At 40.1% G+C, this 24961-nt stretch overlaps 1 protein-coding gene across 3 annotated transcripts in view; it reads right to left on the bottom strand.

Moving 5' to 3' along the window:
- KCNQ5 (potassium voltage-gated channel subfamily Q member 5) overlaps nt 1-24961 on the bottom strand; it is a 623719-nt gene that overhangs the window by 158237 nt on the left and 440521 nt on the right. For all 3 annotated transcript variants that reach the window (XM_070376187.1, XM_070376188.1, XM_070376190.1), the window contains exon 3: nt 9067-9193. In XM_070376187.1, the coding sequence (XP_070232288.1) occupies nt 9067-9193 (127 nt within the window). The remainder of the gene's footprint in view (nt 1-9066; nt 9194-24961) is intronic.

Genomic DNA, 24961 nt, shown 5'->3' with positions numbered 1-24961 from the left:
TTGATGCTATCTCGTTTTTCAAAAATATTTCTGCATATTATTTTTCTCTGTCCCCTGGAATATCAGCTTGACAGGAAAGAGGACACTGCCCATTTAGAGCAACACAGCATCCCTGGCATTGAGAACCACACTTGGACATAGTACAGATGTTTGGCGGGTGACTGAGCTCAAAACCCGAGGGACCTTCCCCTCCTTTGTTCAATCAGTCATGGTGTTCTACACCCTTCTGTCCACGACTCCTGCCTCCATCAGCTTTGTTCTAAATCAACATAACTAGTCTCCTTCTTGCTCCAAGGGCACAGGAGCTCCTACGCTTACAGGCAGGGATCGTGTTTTATTAATCATTGTGTCATTTGCACCTAAGATCATGTTTGGCACGTAATAAATAAGCGCTCTGTCTGTGAGTGAATTTTCTTATGTAACATTTGAAAGTACAGAATATTAGTACCATGTATCACAGTGCTCCACTCAGGTTTATTGAAGGAATGGGAAATAATCTTTAGTTATTCATTTTCTCCAGGCATATTCTCCCTATGGTCCAGTCTTATGAGCTAATCAAGCTATATGACACTCAAATTTGCACACCAGGTCAAGTGACCTAAACAGGTCTCCAGCAGTCTATAGTATGAACAACATGTGAATACATTTCTGAGAATGATGTCACTCACCTGGAAACGTCTCTAGTTGGGACACACCCAGGGACCTCAGGAAAGCATTGCACAGGAGGCCATGCAGTCATAGAAAAGTCAAATTAGTCTACTTCAGAGCTTAATTTCTTCTTTAGGTTGGAGAGCAGCAACAAGTAACCTGATCTAATTGAAGTGATAAGGCTAATATTTAAGGCTGATACGGCAATCAAAGACTTTAGGTGGCAAATGATAACATTTGTATATAACTAATGGATATTACAAATGTAAGTTGATGACAATGGACAAGGCTGACTAAATTTAATTTAAAAACACTAATAAACAATAAGAGCAATTTTTCTCACAGTTGGGTCATGTGGTACTCTGGGGAGTGGATACTTGGTCATTCTCCTGGGTTCCTTGTACAGAGCTCCTAGACTTAGGGATCTCTGGCATGATAAATGCCTTCTGTACAATCATCAGATGACTGTTGGCTAGGGGTCCCTATTCAGATTCCTGGGTACCAGGAGGACCTGGGACCTCTTGGGAGAGAAAGTGTTGAGTCACCAACAGCCAGTGACCAACAGATGTGCTTTTTCAGTGACAGCTCCACGGCTATCTCTAAAGCGTGGGGTTTGGTGAGCATCTGGTGAACACACAGGCTCTGGGAGGTGGGGCTCTTGAAGGGGCACAAAATCTCCATGTTAGCCAGTCCTCTGCCCCAAATATCTGTCCGGTGCATCTCTTTCACTTGGCTGTTCTCAGATTCAGCTTTTATAATAAATATAAAAAATATAATGTGATATAATGTACAGCACTTTCCTGAACTCTGTGTCATTCTAGCAACATGTGGGGCTATTGGAATCTCTAGATTGCCGTTGGCCAGGCAGAGCATGTTAGCCTGGACACCTCTCTGTGGCTGGTGTCTGAAGTTGGGGAGGGAAAGTCCAGTGAGACTAAACCCTGGATCGGCGGGGATTCATACTAATACCAATTGGTAGTGTCAAAATTGTATTGAGTTGTTGGCTTCCTTGTAGCTCAGCTGGTAAAATATCCACCTGCAATGCAGGAGACCCTGGTTCAATTCCTGGGTTGGGAAGATCTGCTGGAGAAGGGATAAGCTACCCACTCCAGTATTCTTGGGCATCCCTGGTGGCTCAGATGGTAAAGAATCCACCTGCAATGTGGAAGACCTGGGTTCAATCTTGGGTTGGGAAGATCTGGAGAAGGGAACTGCTACCCACCCCAGTATTCTGGCCTGGAGAACTCCATAGACAGAGGAGCCTGGCGGGCTACAGTCCATGGGGTTGCAAAGAGTCAGACATGACTGAGCAACTTTCACTTGCAAGGGTGTACAGAAAGTTGGAGAACTGGTTGATGTGAGGGAAAATCCCACAGATTTGATGTCAAAAGTGTTGTGAGTAAAAGGAGCTCATCAGGTAGGCTTATTTTTCTAGATTGAAATCCTAGTTCTTTCACCATCTAACTGTGAACAAGTTTCTCAAACCCTATCTTACTTCCTCATCTTTAAAAAGGATATTATAAAACTTCTGCAGAATTAAATAAGACAGTATTTACCGAGTTCAAGAGCAGTACCCATAGCGTAGCAAATTTCAATAACTATCAGCTATATTCACTATAGAGACTGAAACGGCTTTATAGTTCTGTAGTCAAGCAAGTCAAGAAGGTTTAACGGTCCTCAGATGGTCCAGTTAATCACATAGAGGTGACCATATGCATGGAGTTTGGACTTTCAGACATAGAAGGAGGCAGAGAAGAGTACACGGCTGACAGGAAACAACCCAAGAGAAATAGCTTTCAGTAAAGGGCAGAGGAGATTAGAGGGTGAGAAAATGAGTGTAGCTGAAAAGACTGTCTCTTGGAACGAAAGATGGAGAGGCTGGAGAGGTAGAAAAACGGTGCCTGGATCTTCAGTTTAGGAGCTGGTGGCATCCAAGTGTCTCTGATATAGCTTTCCAACACATTAGCAGCTGAAACTGCTTTCAATAAGATGAACTCACAGATATATTAGAGTGGCCTTGGCTGTGTGGTTGATTTTAATAAAGGCTCCAATTTTGTTGTAGCTAGGGAAGACACTGGTTATTTTTTCTTCATTAAGAAAAAAGATACATTTGCTATTTTCCCGTGTCAAAGGCACATACGTTCAGCTCACGGGGGACACCTCTATGCTCTGCTTTGCCTCTTTTTGTCTTCCTGTGGAAATATTACACAGAAGGGGAACTGCTAAAACAGCAATTAAAAAATCAACTTATATTTAGCATCAAGTACTGATCCAAGGTTAATCACAGGCTAGTCTTTTCTTCTTTTCTGAGATGACTAAAAACTACGGCCTTGTTCCAGCTGTCTCTAGGAGGAGTCACCAGGGATCCAAAAAGTCACGGTTACGAGTAACTTGTTGACATTCTAACCCATCAGGCTCATTACTGTAATCTAAGCAGCAGTCTTGGGTACGATTTGCAATTTTCAGGCAGGTCATTAATGAAAGCTGGAAAAGGAGTGACTATGAACTCAGTCTCTGAGGTTATTTTACACGTCCTCTATACTGAGGCCACTGAGTGAATGAGTTGTGTTTGATTGTAGAGAGATCAGAAAAGAAATCAGAAAGTCTAGACAAATGAGGGCAACTCATTAGTCATCCACAAACACATTCAACTCTTCAAGTTGTAGCACAGTGATTACTGACCACAGCTGCAGACATATTATTCCAATAGCGTATTAGGTGAGAGATGTAAATTGGAGGCATGCTGCTGCTAAGTCACGTCAGTCGTGTCTGACTCTGTGCGACCCCATAGACGGCAGCCCACTAGGCTCCCGTCCCTGGGATTCTCCAGGGAAGAATACTGGAGTGGGTTACCATTTCCTTCTCCAGTGCATGAAAGTGAAAAGTGAAAGTGAAGTCCGTCAGTTGTGTCCGACTCTTCGTGACCCCATGCACTGTAGCCTACCAGGCTCTGCTGTCCATGGGATTTCCCAGGCAAGAGTACTGGAGTGGATTGCCATTGCCAAATTGAAGACATAGATATATAAGAATTTTGCAATTCAAGATAAGCTTTTACCAGTTTCCAAACTCCCCAAATCAAGGAGAGATAAATCAGTTTGGTAAAGAAAGCAAGAATCTAATTTTAAAAAATGAGTAGATTTTTCTTCCCTTTGGTTACAGATGTCTAAAAGATGTTTTTCAAACACAAGAATATAATGATTTTATGTTTTCTTAAATCAACAATATTTGGAAATGCTCTGGTTCTGGCTCCCATGTAGGGGTGGGGAGTGGGCAGGTTAGGAGGGAAGTTACGATTCTTTGGGAATCAGCCCGTGGGCCCCATGAACCAACCTGTGTCCCAATAGGATCAGTTGGTCTGCAGGGCTCTGTCTTGCCCAAGGCAACAGCTGAAGAAGCTTTGCTCTGCTTCAGCTCTATTTTAGAGGGCGCTCTCAGAAGGCATTCCCCACACAGCAGTCACACCAGTGACCAGTCTCCTCGGGGCCCTTTCTTGAATGCTCAAGCCTTCTGAAAATGTTTGGGTGTGTGGCATGTTCAGAATAACCAGATATTACAGATATGTGGAGCCTTGAGAGAGCTTAGCTACATCTCCAAACGCACAGCGTTATCAGCACATCTTAGTCCTTTAATCTTCCTCTTCCTGTCTCGAATCCTTCTAGGACTTGGTGTAGCACTTGGTTCTGAAGATGGAGTTGTGTTGCCTGTAATTCGGCCACCTTTAGGCCTGTGAGCAGTGGCCTGACAGATGCAGTGCGACGTGCAGTAGGCATGGCTGTAGTGGGCAGGGGAGGGATGACAACTCTTTGTCCACTTTGCTGCAGTCAATTAGGTCAAGCAGGGAGATCAGGGCTTACTTTCCAATGCGATTGCTCATTTTACCCCTGACATCAATCATTTTTTATGGCCCTATTAAGCATGGCCTAGAAAGGGCTCCAGGAGCCATTTGGGACACCCTGCTGCTTTCAGGCTGGAGAAGGCAATGGAAACCCACTCCAGTACTCTTGCCTGGAAAATCCCATGGACGGAGGAGCCTGGTAGGCTGCAGTCCATGGGGTCGTGAAGAGTCGGACATGACTGAGCGACTTCACTTTCACTTTTCACTTTCATGCATTGGAGTAGGAAACGGCAACCCACTCCAGTGTTCTTGCCTGGAGAATCCCAGGGACGGTGGGGCCTGGTGGGCTGCTGTCTATGGGGTCTCACAGAGTTGGACACGACTGAAGCGACTTAGCAGCAGCAGCAGCTGCCTTCAGGCAGCTGACATTTGGTTCCTTTGTGTAGGTTACATCTTACCAACCTCGTCCAAAAGAGCCACATTTGAACACGTTTCACTATTACATAGGTTCAGCTGGACCACGAATCAAATCATTACACATATATCAAATAAAAGACTGAGAAGTGCATAGTTACCTTAAGTGTAAGTACAAATCTTGCTTTTGTTCTAGTGGGTATTCATTATGTATTTATCTGTGAGGTTTTCTTCCAAAGAAGCTGATTTGGTAGAGGTAAAATAACAAATGAAGAAAAGGCCTGAAGTGGAAACTAAGCTCCAACCACACCTACACTACGTCAAACTGAATCTGTGAAGTCACAGCTGACAGGCCTAAAGGTGGCTGAGTTACAGATGACACAACACTGTCTTCAGCATCACATGCTACACCAAGTCCCAGAAGGATTCAAGAGAGGAAGAGGAAGATTAAAGGACCAAGATGTGCCCATGTATCTGCAGCTGAGAACAGATATCAAAAGGCAGCAAACATGTGGGAGAGAACCTGCTCTTTAGCTTAGGGGCCAGAAATACACTGGCATTGCCTCTGGAATTGGATTAAAACCAAATTTTCAGCCAGTTCAGTCTCTCAGTTATGTCTGACTCTTTATGACCCCATGGACTGCAGCATGCCAGGCTTCCCTGTCCATCACCATCTCCTGGGCTTGCTCAAACTCATGTCCATCGCATCAGTGATGCCATCTAACCATCTCATCCTCATCTCCTTCTCTTCCCACCCTCAATCTTTTCCAGCATCAGGGTCTTTTCCAAGGAGTCAGCTCTTCGCATCATGTGGCCAAAGTATTGGAGTTTCAGCTTCAGCATCAGTCCTTCCAGTGAATATTCAGGACTGATTTCCTTTAGGATTGACTGGTTTGATCTCCTTGAGTCCAAAGGACTCTCAAGAGTCTTCTCCAACATCACAGTTCAAAAGCATAAATTCTTTGGTGCTCAGCTTTCTTTACAGTCCAACTCTCACATCCATACATGACTACTGAAAATAGCTTTGACTAGATGGACCTTGGTTGGCAAAGTAATGTCTCTGCTTCTTAATATGCGGTCTAGGCTGGTCATAGCTTTTCCTCCATGGAGCAAGGGTCTTCGAGTTTCATGGCTGCAGTCACCATCTGCAGTGATTTTGGAACCCCAAAAAATAAAGTCTCTCACTTTTTCCATTGTTTCCCCATCTATTTGCCTTGAAGTGATGGGATTGGATGCCATGATCTTAATTGGATGCCATGATCTTAATTTTCTGAATGTTGAGTTTTAAGCCAACTTTTTCACTCTCCTCTTTCACTTTCATCAAGAGGCTCTTTAGTTCTTCTTCCTTTTCTGCCATAAGGGTGGTGACATCTGCATATGTGAGTTTATTGATATTTCTCTTGGCAATCTTGATTCTAGTATGTGCTTCATCCAGGCTGGCATTTCGCATGATACACTCTGCATATAAGTTAAATAAGCAGGGTGATGATATCCAACCTTAATACTTCTTTCCCTACTTGGAACCAGTCTGTTGTTCCATGTCCAGTTCTAACTATTGCTTCTTGACCTGCGTACAGATTTCTCAGGAGGCAGGTAAGATGGACAGGTATTACCAACTCTTGAAGAATTTTCCACAGTTTGTTGTGATCCACACAGTCAAAGGTTTTGGTGTAGTCAACAGAAGTAGATGTTTTTCTGGAAATTTCTTACGTTTTTGATGATCCAACAGATGTGGTTCCTCTGCCTTTTCTAAATCCAGCTTGAACATCTGGAAGTTCACAGTCCACATACTATTGAAGCCTGGTTTGGAGAATTTTGAGTATTACTTTGCTAGCGTGTGAGATGAGTGCAATTGGGTGGTAGTTTGAACATTCTCTGGCAATTTTTAATCGGTTTTAAAGCCTGAAATGGGACATTCCTGCAGTCAGCTGTGAACCAACTTTATCCTATAGAAGCTGAATGAGTCCTACTAAACTGTTTGCCTTGTGAATCGTTTGGGTCCCTTATAGTACTAGAAGCTCTCGTGCCATAATTTCGCATCGAGCTACAGTGTTTCATGGTGTAGCTCGAGTGGGGATTCAAAAAGAGAGGAGCTCTTCAGAGTAAAACCAAGTGCCTGCACGGATGTGCCCTGGGGGCCAGGTGGGCTCCTCGGGGGCTTGGAGCTGGTGCCCAGTTTCCTCTGCACTTCATCTGGCAGGAGAGGAGCAGCCAGACAAACAGACTGCATTAGCGAAGGCCAAGCAAGGTGTTTCAAGGTTGATGTAACTTAGAATTGCACTAGAGTCCCTTCTGTAACTGCAGTGCTTTTCAAGCAGTCACGTTTCCACAAAGTCCGGTTGAATGAAAGGAAACTCTTGAAATAGGCAGGTGTGTGGGGAGCCCACCCACTCCCCCATGCTCAGGACAAGTGTCCAGGACATGGACACAGCACTGGCATAAAAGATGGAACAAAGGATTCCTCTGACAGAGCGCATGCAAAGGGTTTCTCCACTTCCTCCTTAAGCATTGGGTGACGAAGGTATCTAAAGACGCTCAACAATTTCTGAAACAGAATGGAAAACCCTTTGCTGATGAGGAGCTTAGCCTAAACTAGCTTGTAACTAAAACCCCCAGTTTCTCAGGTTGGAAACAGTGGAAATAAGTGAGCTCACCAGGAACTTCCAGCATTTGGATTTGCTGCTGCTGCTGCTAAGTCGCTTCAGTCATGGCCGACTCTGTGCGACCCCATAGACGGCAGCCCACCAGGCTCCCCCGTCCCTGGGATTCTCCAGGCAAGAACACTGGAGTGGGTTGCCATTTCCTTCTCCAGTGCATGAAAGTGAAAAGTGAAAGTGAAGTCGCTCAGTCGTGTCCGACTCTTAGTGACCCCATGGACTGCAGCCTACTGGGCTCCTCCATCCATGAGATTTGAGTGGCTGCCAAAGAAATAGGAAGGAGAAAAGAGCAAGGAAACCAAATGCAACTATTGAATAACGACAACTACAACATCCACAATTACAAGAAGCTATAGTACACAGGGTTTTACTATTCTTCCCCCAAAGAAATAAAAACATTCCATTTTTTAAAAAATAGGTCAAATTCTTCAAAAATGTCAGTGTTGTAAAAGACAGAAAGGCTGAAGAACTGTTCTAGATAAAAGGAGACCACAGAGACCTGATGACTAAACACCATATGTGACCCTAGACTGGAGGGAAAAATGCTACAAGGACATTATTGGGTCAACTGGCAAAACTAGGATACAGCCAGCAGATTAGATAAGGGGTTGTACTAACATCCAATTTAAGTACAGAAGATTATGCAGACTCATAGTCTTCCTTTCGAAAATCCATACTGAAATATTTAGGGATAAAAGGCCATGATATAGGCAGCTCACTTGAAAAAATAATTAAAATTTGAGATATAATTGACTAAAATTTTCAATTTTATGATATACTTTAAAATATATCACTCCGAGGTGCCAGATCTTAACTCTGGAATGTTTTATAGTTTCAGGCTGGCACCCAGGTGACTGGAATCTCTTTGAAGCGACAGCAGCCAGGGAGTTGTAGAGATGTGATATTTATTCAGGGACTGTAAGGTGGGGACCCAAATTTCAGAGGGGAAAACACTTTATCAGGTCTCATGGTTACAGTGGGTATAATAAGCCATATATGTAATTATTCTTGAGGCCTGCTCATAAATAAGCTTTACCAGGACCGGTACACTTACACATTTCAGCTGACCAAGAGCATAAAGGCAGTACTGCTTACACTGTGGAGCAAAAATAGATCTTTACTCACGGAAATCAATGCTTCCCCTAATTCAGGGCAATGCTCGAGAACTGTGTATTTTAGCACGGCTGAACTTGACGTGAGAGTTCCAGAGCCAGGCCCTCTGGCTCAGTCCCAGTGCTACCACTTACTAGCTGTGTGACCTTCGCAACTCACTCCACCTCTCTGTGCCCCAGCCTCTTCATCTGCAAAACTTGGATAATGAAAATACCTACCTCACTGAGCTGTGAAGTGGATTAAATGAGTCAGCACTCTCAAACCATGAGAGAGCCTGGCCCATGGTGAAGAATCCATGAATATTAGCTTTTAACATAAACCAAATGTGGTAATACCAGAGACAGAAGAAGAAAAGGATGCAGTGCCCCAAACCCGGGCGTCCAGGACTCTGATACTCACCTATGACACAGAAGGGCTTTCGGGCGAATCTCAGTCTTCCCTGCCATCCACGGTACCGGCAGCAGCAGCCTGCAGACCAGATTCGAATGATGAACTCCAAACCAAAGACGACGATCATCACGAATTCCTGAAACATCAAACAAGGCATGTCAGGGAGAGGCATTACCGAGCAGAACAGAGCAGGAAGCTCCATGGATATTATACAGTCAGGCACTTCATCTAAAACATCTGGTCGTTAAAGTCGGAAGCTAACATTTCCGTTTCTCCAAATCGAGGTAAACCCAGAGAACATGGGAACCCCACGTTTCCTAGTGTGGAACACTATTTCTCTTCAAGTCTCTAATGTCTTGCAAATTTAGGAGTCAGTTTTAATTCTAAAAGTGCAGCTTGAATTACAGATTCCTCTTGCCTGCTATATGCAGTCCCTTGGTATCCCCAGGAAACTGGTTCCAGGACCCCCTGGACACCAAGATATGCGGATGCTCAAGTCTCTTATGGAAAATGGAGTAGGGCTTGCATGTAATCCATGCAGATCCTTGCATATACTTTGAGTCATCCCTAGATTACTTATAGTACCTAATATGATCAAAAGTTTTGTTAACAGTTTCTGGCACACTGTTCAAGTTTTGCTTCTTGGGAATTTCTGTTTTTTTCCCCAAGTATTTTTGATCTATGGTTGGTTGAACCTGCGGGTGTGAAACCTGGAGATAAGGAGGGCTGACTACATAGTGCAATTGCCCTTAGTTACCCAGTAACATGAAATATTTGAAATGAAAGAGTGAACTCCAAAAATACAGTTTACAGTTTTACAGAAAGCAGATCCTCATTTTGCTGCAAGGAGTGACTTAATCCCTGAGCTCTGAGGAGTTGTTCTGAGACAAAGAGAGGTAAATATTTAGGAGTATACAGAGTTCTTTTGTTATGATGTCAAAAATCTCCTTATAAGACAGCAAGTTTTGACAGTGTTATCATGTGTAGCACACACATCCTTCGCCAGAAATGAGATCCTGAAGCCTCTGGAGATGAAACTTGTTAATTACTAGGCTGCCCTTTGGTGAGAGCTGCCTAGAAAATAACACTTATTCCAGCAGGAAGGCTTTGAGATTTTCTAGGAAGAGTTGTGAGTGAATCCTGGGAAAGGCCAACTAAAGAGGTTCATTGAATAGTGGGTCACAGAATGTAAACCACTGGAATTTGTTAAGAAATGTCTCTGGAGCAAACTTGTCATAGTCACCTTGTCATTCCTTGACTGGGGCAGGCACAGAGCTTATCAACATTTGTTTTCCTTTAAAAATAATATTTCCCTCTTTTGTTTTTAAACAAGCATTGACTCAGCACTTAAAATGTATTAATAGAACAGTATTTATTAATTGAGGCTTCCCTGGTGGCTCAGGTGGTAAAGAATCCACCTGCAATGCAGGAGATCTGGGTTGGGAAGATCCTATGGAGGAGGAAATGATAATCCAGTATTCTTGCTGGGACAACTTCATGGACAGAGGAGACTGGCAGGCTACAGTCCATGGGGTTGCCGAGAGTTAGACATGATTGGGTGACTAACACACATACACAGTTATTAATTGATCTTTGTTATAACTGCTTAATTATAAAAGTGATACATGGTCTTTATTAAAACCTCTAAACATCACAGAAGTGTTGAACGTAGAAAGTGAATGTCCTAATCTACTCTCCATCCTCCTGCCCCACATCCCAAGATAAAAGCCATTATCAAATTTAGAAAAGGCATTTTTGTTGCAAGTTTCAGGGAAATGCCTGTTTCTTCAGTTAGAGTATGTGATATGCTACACTTTTAAAATGCCTAGTAGAGATACAGGATTCTCTCCTTCTGTTATTTTGCACTAAGTAACCCACAAATATTTCTCATGATGGTAGATAAATCTCCAATATTATGGCTGTTACTTACAGTGACTTAACACTGAAAGTGAAAAGTGAAAGTGAAGTCGCTCAGTCGTGTCCGACTCCTTGTGATCCCATGGACTGTAGCCCACCAGGCTCCTCTGTCCATGGGATTTTCCAGGCAAGAATACTGGAGTGGGTTGCCATTTCCTTCTTCAGGAGATCTTCCCAACCCAGGGATTGAACCCGGGTCTCCCACACTGTAGGCAGATGCTTTACCTTCTGAGCCACCAGGGAAGTCCTGCCCATGGCTAAATCTCCACAGATGATTTCACGAAGATAACCATAGCATGGTCAGCACACACTCATTCATGATATGAGGGCTTTGTTTTGGTTTTCTTTGTTTTAGTTTTCAGTATATATCTAGGTGGGCTTCCTTCGTGGGTCAGACTGTAAAGAACCTGCCTGCCATATAAGAGGCCTGGGTTCGATCCCTGGATCGAGAAGATCCCTTGAAGAAAGGAATGGCTACCCACTTCAGTATTCTTGCCTGGAGAATTCCATGGACAGAGAAGACTGGTGGGCTATATAGTCAATGGGGTCACAGAGTCAGACATGAGTGACTAACACTTTTTACACTATATATCCAGGTAGTTGAGTTTATTCATTCTTATGGTGTCTGAAGTGCCATGTTAGGAAGAGCTGGGCAGGCAAGGCTTCCTTTAATCTTCCTCTAGCCTCACACAGAGCCTGTTGACACCCACAGGGCCCATGTATCTGGGCCCATGTCGAGTCTGTGTTTAGTGGGGGTCTACTTTTATCCCTGTCTCCTCCTCCTACTTGAGCCAGGGAGTCTGGTGCTCTACTGGTGGGGGGTTCTATTGTCAGGGATAGCTAAGAAAACTCAAATATGGCTTGAGCAATGAGGCACTATCACATAAAGGTTTTCCTTTTTCATGGAAATAGCTGCTACTGGTAGATGTATGGCCAATATTCTTTAGAACAAAGAATATTAGAATAAAGTAACATTCTATTAGTATAGTAAGGTAGGCCCTCAATAGATGTATAGTCAATATTCTTGAGAACAAAGAGCACTGGAGTAAAGTAATATTCTACTAGTATAGTAAGGTAACATTCTATTAGTATAGTCAGGTAGGTCCTCATTGAATCGTTTCTATGTTGTATCCTGAGGCAGATACATTACAGATTTACTCAGGGGCACTTGTTTAGGAATATTGCTTACTGATTTTTTTTTTAAACAACATTGGGAAAAATCCTTCATTTCCAAATAAAACAAGAGGAAGTTGTAATTGGATTTTACTACAAGGTCACAGTTTCTGCCTTGGAGGAGTAAGACTGGGGTCAGAACTCTCTCCTACTAGAGCATTCCTTCGTCTTCTTTCTGAGGGCCTGGTTTTAGACTTGGCAAACAGTAACCTCAAACTGTCTGGTCACCAAGGGAGCATTAGTGAGGTGACCGTGGAACACCTCTCTTCACAGCCCAGAGCTGTGGGCCATGAGAATGTTCCCTTGCAAGACCTGAGCTCATTTGATTGGGAGCAAAAGCATGAAAACCATTTTGACTAGATTTTGTCTTTTGTTTCCTGAAGTTTCTATCTTATTTCAATTAAAAGGAACAAAGTTCTGTGGAGAAAGAGAGGGAAAGTATTATAAATCTGACTGAACTGGAAGGGAATGAAATTGGGAGATCACCTTTTTTTGGCCCTTTTTCATTTCCCAGCTTTGTTGAGGTATAATTGGCAAGTAGAAATTGTGTATATTTGAGATGTACATATACACAATGTACATATACATGATGTCCTAACGTATGTATACATTGTGAACTGATTACCGTAATCAAGCTAACATATCCATCACCTCACATAGGTAACATTTTTTTTGTTTTTTTGGTGATAGTGAGAACACTTAAAATTTGATCTCTTAGCAAATTTCCAGTACACACTGAAACTACTGTTACCTTCAGTTAGCAGGCTGTACATTAGGTCTCTAGGACTAATTCCTCTGCATGACTGACACGTGGTGCCCTTGGTCTGGTGTATATCTTTCCCCCCATCCTCTAGTTACTGGTAGTTACTCTACTCTCTGTTTCTTGAGTTCAACTTTTTAGATTCCACATATAGGTGAGATCATGCAGTACTTGTGTTTCTGTGTCAGACTTACTTCATTTATCATAATGTCTTCCAACTTCATGTTACTGCAAGATATTTGGCAAAACCAATACAATATTGTAAAGTTTAAAAATAAAATAAAATTTAAAAAAAAGTGGAAAAAATTACTTTTTTTTAAGACTGACTAATATTCTTATATGTTTCTGCCAATGTATCTATCTATCTATGTCTATCTATCTATGTATCTATCTATCTATGTCTATCTATCTATGTATCTATCTATCTATCTATTTGTCCATTGATGGACACTGAGGTTGCTTCCATACCTTGGCTATTGTGAATAGTGCTGCAATGAACATGTGGGTGTGAATATCTCTTTGAGATCATGACTTTATTTCTGCTGGATCATATGGTAGTTCTAGCTTTAATTTCCTGAGAAACCTCCATACTGTTTTCCACAATTTACATTCCAACCAGTAGGTTAGGAGGGTCCCCTTTTTTCTTCATTCTCATTTGCACTTGTTATCTCATGTCTTTTTGGTAATAGCCTTTCTAAAATATGTGAGGTGATATCTCATTGTGGCTTTGACTTGCATTTCTGATGATTAGTGATGTTGAACATCTTTTCATATACCTGTTTGGTCATTTGTATGTTTTCTTTTGAGAAATGCCTATCCAGGTCCTTTGCTCATTTTAAAATCAGGTTATTTAACTAATTTTTGTTATTGAGTTATGAAAGGTCCTTATGTATTTGGATATTAACTTCTTATTAGATATTTGGTGTGCAAGGTCTTCTCCCATCTCAAAGGCTGTATCTTCACTCTGTTGATGGTGTCCTTTTATGCACAGAAGATTTTTAGTTAGATGCAATCCCACCTGTTTATTTTTGTCTTTGTTATTTGTGATTTTGGAGTTATATCAAGAAAACCAAAAGGCATATACTGTATGATATCACTTACATGTGGAATCTAAAAAATAAAAATAATCAGTGAATATGACAATAAAGAAGCTGACTCACAAATACAGAGAACTAACTAATGGTTATCAGTTGGGAGAGGGGAAACAGGAGGGATAAATGGGGGGAAGTAAGAGGCACAAACTACTAGGTATAAAATAAATAACCTACATGGACATATAGTATAGGTACAACATAGGAAATAAGCTGATATTTTATAATAACTATTAATGGAATACAACCTTTAACAATTGTGAATCGTGTTGTACACCTAAATTTTATATAATATTGTATATTAACTATACCTTGATTAAAAAAAAAAAAACTCATTGCCCAAACTAATGTCAAGAAGCTCCTTCTCCATGTTTTCTTTTAATAGTGCTATATTTTCAGTTCAGTTCAGTCACTCAGCTATGTTTGACTCTGCGACCCCATGGACTGCAGCACACTAGGCTTCCCTGTCCATCACCAACGCCCAGAGCTTGTTCAAACTCATGTCCATTGAGTCGGTGATGCCATCCAACCATCTCATCCTCTGTTTCCCCCTTCTCCTACTGCCATCAATCTTTCCCAGCATCAGGGTCTTTTCCAATGTGTTAGATCTTCACATCAGATGGCCAAAGTATTGGAGTTTCAGCTTTAGCATCAGTCCTTCCAGTGAATATTCAGGACTGATCTCCTTTAGGATGGACTGGTTGGATCTCCTTGCAGTCCAAAGCACTCTCAAGAGTCTTCTCCAACACCATAGTTCAAAAGTGAAGTCGCTCAGTCGTGTCCAACTCTTTTTGACCCCATGGACTGTAGCCTACCAGGCTCCTCTGTCCATGGGATTTTCCAGGCGAGAGTACTGGAGTGGGCTGCCATTTCCTTCTCCAGGGGATCTTCCCAACCCAGGGGTCGAACCTGGGTCTCCTGCATTGCAAGCAGATGCTTTACCGTCTGAGCCACCGGTGCTCAGCTTTCTTTATAGTCCAAATCTCACATCCATACATGACTACTGGAAAAACCATAGCTTTGACAAGACGGACCTTTTTTTTTTTTTGCAAAGTAATGTCTCTACTTTTTAATATGCTATCTAGGTTGGCCATAGCTTTTCTTCCAAGGAGCAAGCCTCTTTGAGTTTCATGGCTGCAGTCACCATCTGCAGTAATTTTGGAGCCTAAGAAAATAAAGTCAGCCACTGTTTCCATTGTTTTCCCATCTATGTGCCATGAAGTGATGGGACTGGGTGCATGATCTTAGTTTTTTGAATGTTGAGTTTTAAGCCAGCTTTTTCACTCTCCTCTTTCACTTTCATCAAGAGACTCTTTAGTTCCTCTTCATTTTCTGCCATAAGGGTGGTGTCATCTGCATATCTGAGGTTATTGATATTTCTCCCAGCAATCATGAGTATACTTTCAGGCTTTACTTTTAAGTCGTTCATCCATTTTGAGTTAATTTTTGTACACTGTGGGGGATAAGGGTCCAATTTCATTCTTCTAAGTGTGGATATCCAATTTTCTCATTCGTGATAAAAACTCTCAGCAAGTCAGAACTAGAAGTTTGTGCTCTCAATTTGATAAATGTCATCTACAAAACCATTAGAGTTAATGTCATACTTAATGATGAAAGAGTGAAAGCTTTTCTCCAAAAATCAAGAACAAGGAAAGATGTTAGTTTCATCACCCTTATTCAACATAATTGCATATTATAGTCACTGCAATAAGGCAAGTAAAAGAAATAAAAGGCATGCAAATTGGAAAGGCAGACATAAAAAGTCTATATTTGCAGATGCATGATTGTCTAAGGAGAAAATCACAAGGAATTTATCAAAAACCTCTTAGAACTAATCAGTGAATTCAGTAAGGTTGTAAGTTATAAGATCAACATAAAAAAAAAAACACATTTCTGCATACTAAAAAAAAGATGTGGAAGCCATACTTAAAAGCACAATATTATTTATGACCATTCCAAAGGAAATAAAATGTTTAGCTATTCATTTAACAAAATCTGTACAGGATATGCATACTGAAAATTACAAAATGTTGATAAAAGAAATCAGAGAAAACCTAAGTAAATGGAAATACCGTGTTCATGAATTAGAAGGTGCAACATGATACAGATGGCAACTTCTCCCAAACTGATTTGTAGTTTTAATGAAATTCTTATCAAAATCTCAGCAACTTTTTTTTGTAGATGTAAAGAAACTTATTCTAAAGTTTATATGGAAAGGTACAGACTCTAGAATAGCTTACAAAAAAAAAAGAAAAGAAAACTCCCAAGAAAGAGAAAAAAGAGGGAGGAATTACTTTATCTCATATGAAAAACCTCTATGTAGCTTCAGTAATCAAGACTGTGTGGTCTTGGCAGAGGGACAGACACATAGATAATGATGGAACACAAAAGAGAACCTAGAAATGTATTCAGACAAACATGCTCAATTGATTATTTGACAAAGATACAAAAGTAGTTCAACAGAGGAAGAAATAGTTGATTACTGAAAATAATCAATGCTGGGGCAATTTGACCTCCAAATGCAATGAAATGAACCTCTATATCTCACACCTTATACAAAAATTGATCCAGAATGGATTATGGGCTTAAGTGTTAAAGCCACAAAACTTTTAGTAAAAAACATAAGAGAAAATATTTAGGATTCAAGCTAAGAAAAGAGTTCATAGACTTCATACCAAAAGCATAAGGAAAAATTGATAAATCAGACTTTTTCAAAAGTACAGGATGAAATGTCCTATAGATATCAATTAGGTCTAACTGGTCTATTGTATCGTTTAAAGTTTGTGTTTCCTTGTTAATTTTCTGTTTAGTTGATCTATCCATAGGTGTTAGTGGGGTATTAAAGTCTCCCACTATTATTGTGTTATTGTTAATTTCTCCTTTCATACTTGTTAGCATTCGTCTTACATATTGTGGTGCTCCCGAGTTGGGTGCATATATATTTATAATTGTTATATCTTCTTCTTGGATTGATCCTTTGATCATTATGTAGTGACCATCTTTGTCTCTTTTCACAGCCTTTGTTTTAAAGTCTATTTTTATCTGATATGAGTATTGCTACTCCTGCTTTCTTTTGGTCCCCGTTTGCATGGAAAATCTTTTTCCAGCCCTTCACTTTCAGTCTGTATGTGTCCCCTGTTTTGAGGTGGGTCTCTTGTAGACAACATATGTAGGGGTAGATGTAAAAATCCTTAACAAAATTCTAGCAATCAGAATCCAACAACACATTAAAAAGATCATACACCATGACCAAGTGGACTTTATCCCAGGGATGCAAGGATTCTTCAATATCCGCAAATCAATCAATGTAATACACCACATTAACAAATTGAAAAATAAAAACCATATGATTATCTCAATAGGTGTAGAGAAAGCCTTTGTCAAAATTCAACATCCATTTATGATAAACACTCTTCAGAAAGCAGGAATAGAAGGAACATACCTCAACATAATAAAAGCTATATATGACAAACCCACAGCAAACATTATCCTCAATGGTGAAAAATTGAAAGCATTTCCTTTAAAGTCAGGAACAAGACAAGGGTGCCCACTTTCACCATTACTATTCAACATAGTTTTGGAAGTTTTGGCCACAGCAATCAGAGCAGAAAAAGAAATAAAAGGAATCCAAATTGGAAAAGAAGAAGTAAAACTCTCACTATTTGCAGATGACATGATCCTCTACATATAAAACCCTAAAGACTCCACCAGAAAATTACTAGAACTAATCAATGATTATAGTAAAGTTGCAGGATATAAAATCAACACACAGAAATCCCTTGCATTCCTATACACTAATAATGAGAAAACAGAAAGAGAAATTAAGGAAACAATTCCATTCACCATTGCAACGGAAAGAATAAAATACTTAGGAATATATCTACCTAAAGAAAATAAAGACCTATATATAGAAAACTATAAAACACTGGTGAAAGAAATCAAAGAGGACACTAATACATGGAGAAATATACCATGTTCATGGATTGGAAGAATCAATATAGTGAAAATGAGTATACTATCCAAAGCAATCTATAGATTCAACGTGATCCCTATCAAGCTACCAACGGTATTCTTCACAGAGCTAGAACAAATAATTTCACAATTTGTATGGAAATACAAAAAACCTAGAATAGCCAAAGCTATCTTGAGGAAGAAGAATGGAACTGGAGGAATCAACGTACCTGACTTCAGGCTCTACTACAAAGCCACAGTTATCAAGACAGTATGGTACTGGCACAAAGACAGAAATATAGATCAATAGAACAAAATAGAAAGCCCAGAGATAAATCCACACACATATGGACACCTTGTCTTTGACAAAGGAGGCAAAAATATACAATGGATTAAAGACAATCTCTTTAACAAGTGGTGCTGGGAAATCTGGTCAACCACTTGTAAAAGAATGAAACTAGAACACTTTCTAACACCATATACAAAAATAAACTCAAAATGGATTAAAGATCTAAACGTAAGACCAGAAACTATAAAACTCCTAGAGGAGAACATAGGCAAAACACTCTATGACATACATCACAGCAGGATCCTCTATGACCCACCTCCCAGAATATTGGAAATAAAAGCAAAAATAAACAAATGGGACCTAATTAAACTTAAAAGCTTCTGCACATCAAAGGATACTATTAGCAAGGTGAAAAGGCAGCCTTCAGAATGGGAGAAAATAATAGCAAATGAAGCAACTGACAAACAACTAATCTCAAAAATATGCAAGCAACTCCTACAGCTCAACTCCAGAAAAATAAATGACCCAATCAAAAAACGGACCAAAGAACTAAACAGACATTTCTCCAAAGAAGACATACAGATGGCTAACAAACACATGAAAAGATGCTCAACATCACTCATTATCAGAGAAATGCAAATCAAAACCACTATGAGGTACCATTTCATGCCAGTCAGAATGGCTGCAATCCAAAAGTCTACAAGCAATAAATGCTGGAGAGGGTGTGGAGAAAAGGGAACCCTCTTACACTGTTGGTGGGAATGCAAACTAGTACAGCCACTATGGAGAACAGTGTGGAGATTCCTTAAAAAACTGGAAATAGAACTGCCTTATGATCCAGCAGTCCCACTGCTGGGCATACACACTGAGGAAACCAGAAGGGAAAGAGACAATGTTCATCGCAGCACTATTTATAATAGCCAGGACATGGAAGCAACCTAGATGTCCATCAGCAGATGAATGGATAAGAAAGTGGTGGTACATATACACAATGGAGTATTACTCAGCCATTAAAAAGAATACATTTGAATCAGTTCTAATGAGGTGGATGAAACTGGAGCCTATTATACAGAGTGAAGTAAGCCAGAAAGAAAAACCCCAATACAGTATACTAACGCATATATATGGAATTTAGAAAGATGCTAACAATAACCCTGTGTACGAGACAGCAAAAGAGACACTGATGTATAGAACAGTCTTATGGACTCTGTTGCAGAGGGAGAGGGTGGGAAGATTTGGGAGAATGGCATTGAAACATGTATAATATCATGTATGAAACGAGTTGCCAGTCCAGGTTCGATGCACGATACTGGATGCTTGGGGCTGGTGCACTGGGACAACCCAGAGGGATGGTATGGGGAGGGAGGAAGGAGGGTTCAGGATGGGGAACAAATGTATACCTGTGGTGGATTCATTTCGATATTTGGCAAAACTAATACAATATTGTAAAGTTTAAAAATAAAATAAAAAAAAGTACAGGATGAAAAGACAAGCTATAGACTCACACACACAGAGAATATTTGCAAAAGACATATTTGACAAAGGACAAGTATTGAGAAAGTATAAAAACTCTCAAGAGTTAACACTTATTCTTCTAAGACTCTTCTAAAAATCGTAGAGGAAGGAGCTCTCCCAAGTTCATTCTATGAGGCCACAATCATCCAGATACCAAAGTGAAACAAAGACATCACACACACACACACACACACATACACACACACACAAATTACATGCTAATATCACTGATGAACATAGATGTAAAAATCATCAACAAAATACTAGTAAACTGAATCCAACAATACATTAAAAGGATCATGCAACATGATCAACTGTGATTTATTCCTGACATGTGAAGATTCTTCAATATATGCTAATCAATGTGATACACCATATTAACGAACTGAAGAATAAAAATCATAGGATCATCTCAGTAGATGAAGGAAAAGCTTCTGACAAAATCTAACACTCATCTATAAATAAAAACTATCCAGAAAGTGGGCATTGAGGGAACCTACTTCAACATAATAGAGGCCATATATGACAAACTCACAGCAAACATCATTCTCAATGGTGAAAAACTGAAAGCATTTTCTCTAAGATCAGGAACAAGACAAGGATACCCACTCTTGCCACTACTATTCAACATAGTTTTGGAAGTCCTATCCACAGCAATCAGAAAGGAAAGAAATAAAAGGAATTCACATTGGAAAAGAAGAAGTAGAACTGTCGCTGTTTGCAGATGACATGATATTACACATAGAAAACCCTAAAGATGCTACCAGAAAACTAATAAAGCTTATCAGTGAATTTAGTAAAATTGCAGGGTACAAAATTAATACACAGAAGTCACTTATATTCCTATGCACTAATAATGAAAGAGGAGAAAGGGAAATTAAGGAAATAATCCAATTTACCATTGCATCAAAAAGAATAAAACACATAGCAATAAACCTACCTAAGGAAGCAAGAAGAAGGCAATGGCACCCCACTCCAGTACTCTTGCCTGGAAAATCCCATGGACAGAGGAGCCTGGTAGGCTGCAGTCCATGAGGTCCCTAAGAGTCAGACACAACTGAGCGACTTCATTTTCACTTTTCACTTTCATGCATTGGAGCAGGGCATGGTAACCCACTCCAGTGTTCTTGCCTGGAGAGTCCCAGGGATGGGGGAGCCTGGTGGCCTGCCATCTATGGGGTTGCACAGAGTTGGACATGACTGAAGCTACTTAGCAACAGCAGCAGCAAGGAAGCAAAAGACCTGTAATCAGAAAACAATAGGATACTGATGAAAGAAATCAAAGATGACAGAAACAGATGGAGAGATATACCATGTTCTTGGATTGGAAGAATCAATATTGTCAAAATGATTATTCCACCCAAAGCAATTTACAGATTCAATTGAATCCCTATCAAATTACCAATGGTATTTTTCACAGAACAAGAACAAATTTTTTAAAAATTTGTTTGGAAACACAGAAGACCACAAATAGCCAAAGCAATCTTAAGAAAGAAAAATGAACCTGGAGGAATCAGGTTCCCTGACTTCAGACCGTACTACAATGCTACAGTAATTAAAACACATACACAACATAGAAATATATAGAAATACACATGAAAACAGAAATATAGATCAGTAGAATAGGATAGAAAGTCCAGAGATAAACCCACAAATAAACCAACCTATGGTCACCTAATCTATGACAAGGAGGCAAAAATATACAATGGAGAAAAAGACAGTCTTTTCAATAAAGGATGCTGGGACAGCTACAAGTAAAAGAATGAAATTAGAACATTCCCTAACACCACATAAAAATAAACTAAAAATGGGTTAAAGATGTAAATGTAACTTTAAAGGAAAACATAGGCAGAACATTCCTTGACATAAATTGTAGCAAGATCTTTTTTGATCCACCTCCTAGAGTAATGAAAATAAAAACAAAAATAAACAAATGGGACCAAGTTAAAGTCTTTTGCGCAGCTATGGAAACCATAAATAAAATGAAAGACAGCCCATAGAACAAGAGAAAATACTTGCAAACGAGTAACTGACAAAAGATTAATTTCCAAACAATGCAAACAGCTCATAGAGCTCAAAATTAAAAAAGACAACAACAACTACTCAATCAAAAAAACGGGTGGAAGATCTAGACATGTCTCCAAAGACGACATACAAAGATGTTTTCAAAGCGCAAGGAAACATGCTCAACATCACTAATTACTAGAGAAATGCAAATCAAAACTACAATGATGTATCACCTCACAGCAGTTAGAATGGCCATCATCCAAAAATCTACAAACAATAAATGCTGGAGAGAGTGTGGAGAAAAGGGAACCCTTCTATATTGTTCAAGAAAACATAAATTTTTATAACCATTATGGAGAAAAGTATGGAGTTTCCTTAAAAAAAAAAAAAAAAATAAAGCTTCCATATGATGCAGGAATTCTACTCCTGGGCATATATCTGGAGAAAGCCATAATTCAAAAAGATACATACACTCCAGTGTTCATGCTGCTGCTTCTGCTGCTAAGTCGCTTCAGTCGTGTCCGACTCTGTGCGACCCCAGAGAAGGCAGCCCACAAGGCTCCCCTGGATCATAGCAGCACTATTTACAATAGCCAAGACATGGAAGCAACTTAAAGGTCCATTGACAGAGGATAGTATAAAGAAAATGTGATATATATGTATATATACACAGGAAGGAATATTCAGTTCAGTTCAGTCACTCAGTAGTGTCCGACTCTTTGCGACCCCATGAACTGCAGCACGCCAGGCCTCCCTTGTCCATCATCAACTCCTGGAGTTCACTCAGACTCACATCCATCGAGTCAGTGATGCCATCCAGCCATCTCATCCTCTGTCATCCCCTTCTCCTCCTGCCCCCAATCCCTCCCAGCATCAGAGTCTTTTCCAATGAGTCAACTCTTCACATGAGGTGGCCAAAGTACTGGAGTTTCAGCTTTAGCATCATTCCTTCCAAAGAAATCCCAGGGCTGATCTCCTTCAGAATGGACTGGTTGGATCTCCTTGCAGTCCAAGGGACTCTCAAGAGTCTTCTCCAACACAACAGTTCAAAAGCATCAATTCTTCAGTGCTCAGCCCTCTTCACAGTCCAACTCTCCTATCCATACATGACCACTGGAAAAACCATAGCTTTGACTAGACAGACCTTTGTTGGCAAAGTAATATCTTTGCTTTTCAATATGCTGTCTAGGTTGGTCATAACTTTCCTTCCAAGGAGTAAGCGTCTTTTAATTTCATGGCTGCAGTCACCATCTGCAGTGATTTTGGAGCCCAAAAAAAGTCTGACACTGTTTCCACTGTTTCCCATCTATTTCCCATGAAGTGATGGGACCAGATGCCATGATCTTAGTTTTCTGAATGTTGAGCTTTAAGCCAACTTTTTCACTCTCCACTTTCACTTAATATTACTTAGCCATAAATAGAATGAAATAATGCCATTTGTAGTAACATGGATGGACCTATAGATTATCATACTAAGTGAAGTAAGTCAGACAGCAAAAGATAAATATTACATGATATCACTTAAATGTGGAATTTAATAAAAATGATACTAATTAACTTATTTACAAAACAAAAACAGACTCACAAACCTCAAAATCAAACTTATAGTTATCAAAGGGGAAATGTGGGGGGAAATGATAAATTAGGAGAGTGTGATTAACATATACACACTTGTACTATATATAAAATAGACAACTGACCTAGATGTCCATCAACAGATAAAGAAGCTGTGGTACATATATACAGTGGAATATTATCCAGCCATAAAAGGAATGAATTTGAGTCAGTTCTAGTGAGGTGGATGAACCTAGAGCCTGTTATACAGAGTGAAATAAGTCAGAAAGAGAAAAATAAATATTGTATACTAATACACATATATGGAATCTAGAAAAATGGTACTGATGAACCTATTTGCAGGGCAGGAATACAGAATCATACACAGAGATCAAACTTACGAACACAGGTGGGGAAGGAGAAGGTGGGATAAATTGAGAGAGTAGCATTGAAATATATACATTACCATATGTAAAATAGATAGCTAATGAGAAGGTGCTGTATAACAGAAGGAGCTCAACCTGGTGCTCTGTGACACCCTAGAGCAGTGGGCTGGGGTGGGAAGCAGGAGGGAGGTTCAAGACGGAGGGAATATATGTATACCTATGGCTGATTCAATAGGCTTCGGGTGCCTCAGACGATAAAGAGTCTGCTTGCAATGCAGGAGACTGGGTTAGATCCCTGGACTGGGAAGATTCCCTGGAGAAGGAAATGGCAACCCACTTCAGTATTCTTGCCTGGAGAATTCCATGGACAGAGGAGCCTGGTGGGCTATGGCCCATGGGGTCACAAAGAGTTGGACATGACTGAGCAACTAACACATACATGGCTGATTCGTGTTGATGTATGGCAGAAACCAACACACCATTATAAAGCAATTATCCTACAACTAAAAGTAAATAAATTTAAAAAGATAACTCATAAGAACGTGCTGTATAGTACAGGGAACTCTACTTTATATTTTGTAATAAACTATCTGTGAAAAAACTGGAAAATGAAGTGAAAGTTGCTCAGTCGTGTCCAACTCTTTGCGACCATATGGACTATATAGTCCATGGAATTCTCCAGGCCAGAATACTGGAGTGGGTAGCTGTTCCCTTCTCCAGGGGATTTTCCCAACCCAGGGATTGAACCCAGGTCTCCCTCATTGCAGGCGGATTCTTTACCACCTGAGCCACCAAGGAAGTCCATACACACACACACACACACACACATATATGTATATCTGATTTACTTTGCTGTACACCTGAAACTAACACAACATTGTAAGTCAGTTTAAAAAGAAATATAAAAATTCTCAAAACTAAACAGTAAAAAATAATTCAGCTAGAAACTGGGCAAAATACATGAACAGAAAATAATGGATGGCAAATGAACACATCAAAAAAATATTCAACATCATCAGCAAATGCAAATTAAATTAAATTTGGAAAATGCAAATTAAAACAAGATAACACTACATATCTATGAAAATGGGTAAAATTAAAAATAGTGCCAACACAAACTACTGGCGAGAATGTGCAGAAACCTTGTTTCTCAGGCATAGCTAGTGTGGATGTGATATAGCCCCTCTGGAAAGCAGCTTGAGAATTTCTTATAGAGTTAAAACTGCATACTACTTGACTTAGTAATTGTACTCTTGGGTAG

This window comes from Bos mutus, chromosome 9 (assembly GCF_027580195.1).
Source record: "Bos mutus isolate GX-2022 chromosome 9, NWIPB_WYAK_1.1, whole genome shotgun sequence".
Classification (NCBI taxonomy): domain Eukaryota; kingdom Metazoa; phylum Chordata; class Mammalia; order Artiodactyla; family Bovidae; genus Bos; species Bos mutus.
The sequence above is the reverse complement of the archived record's forward strand: the minus strand, read 5'-3'. Positions and strand labels throughout refer to the sequence as shown.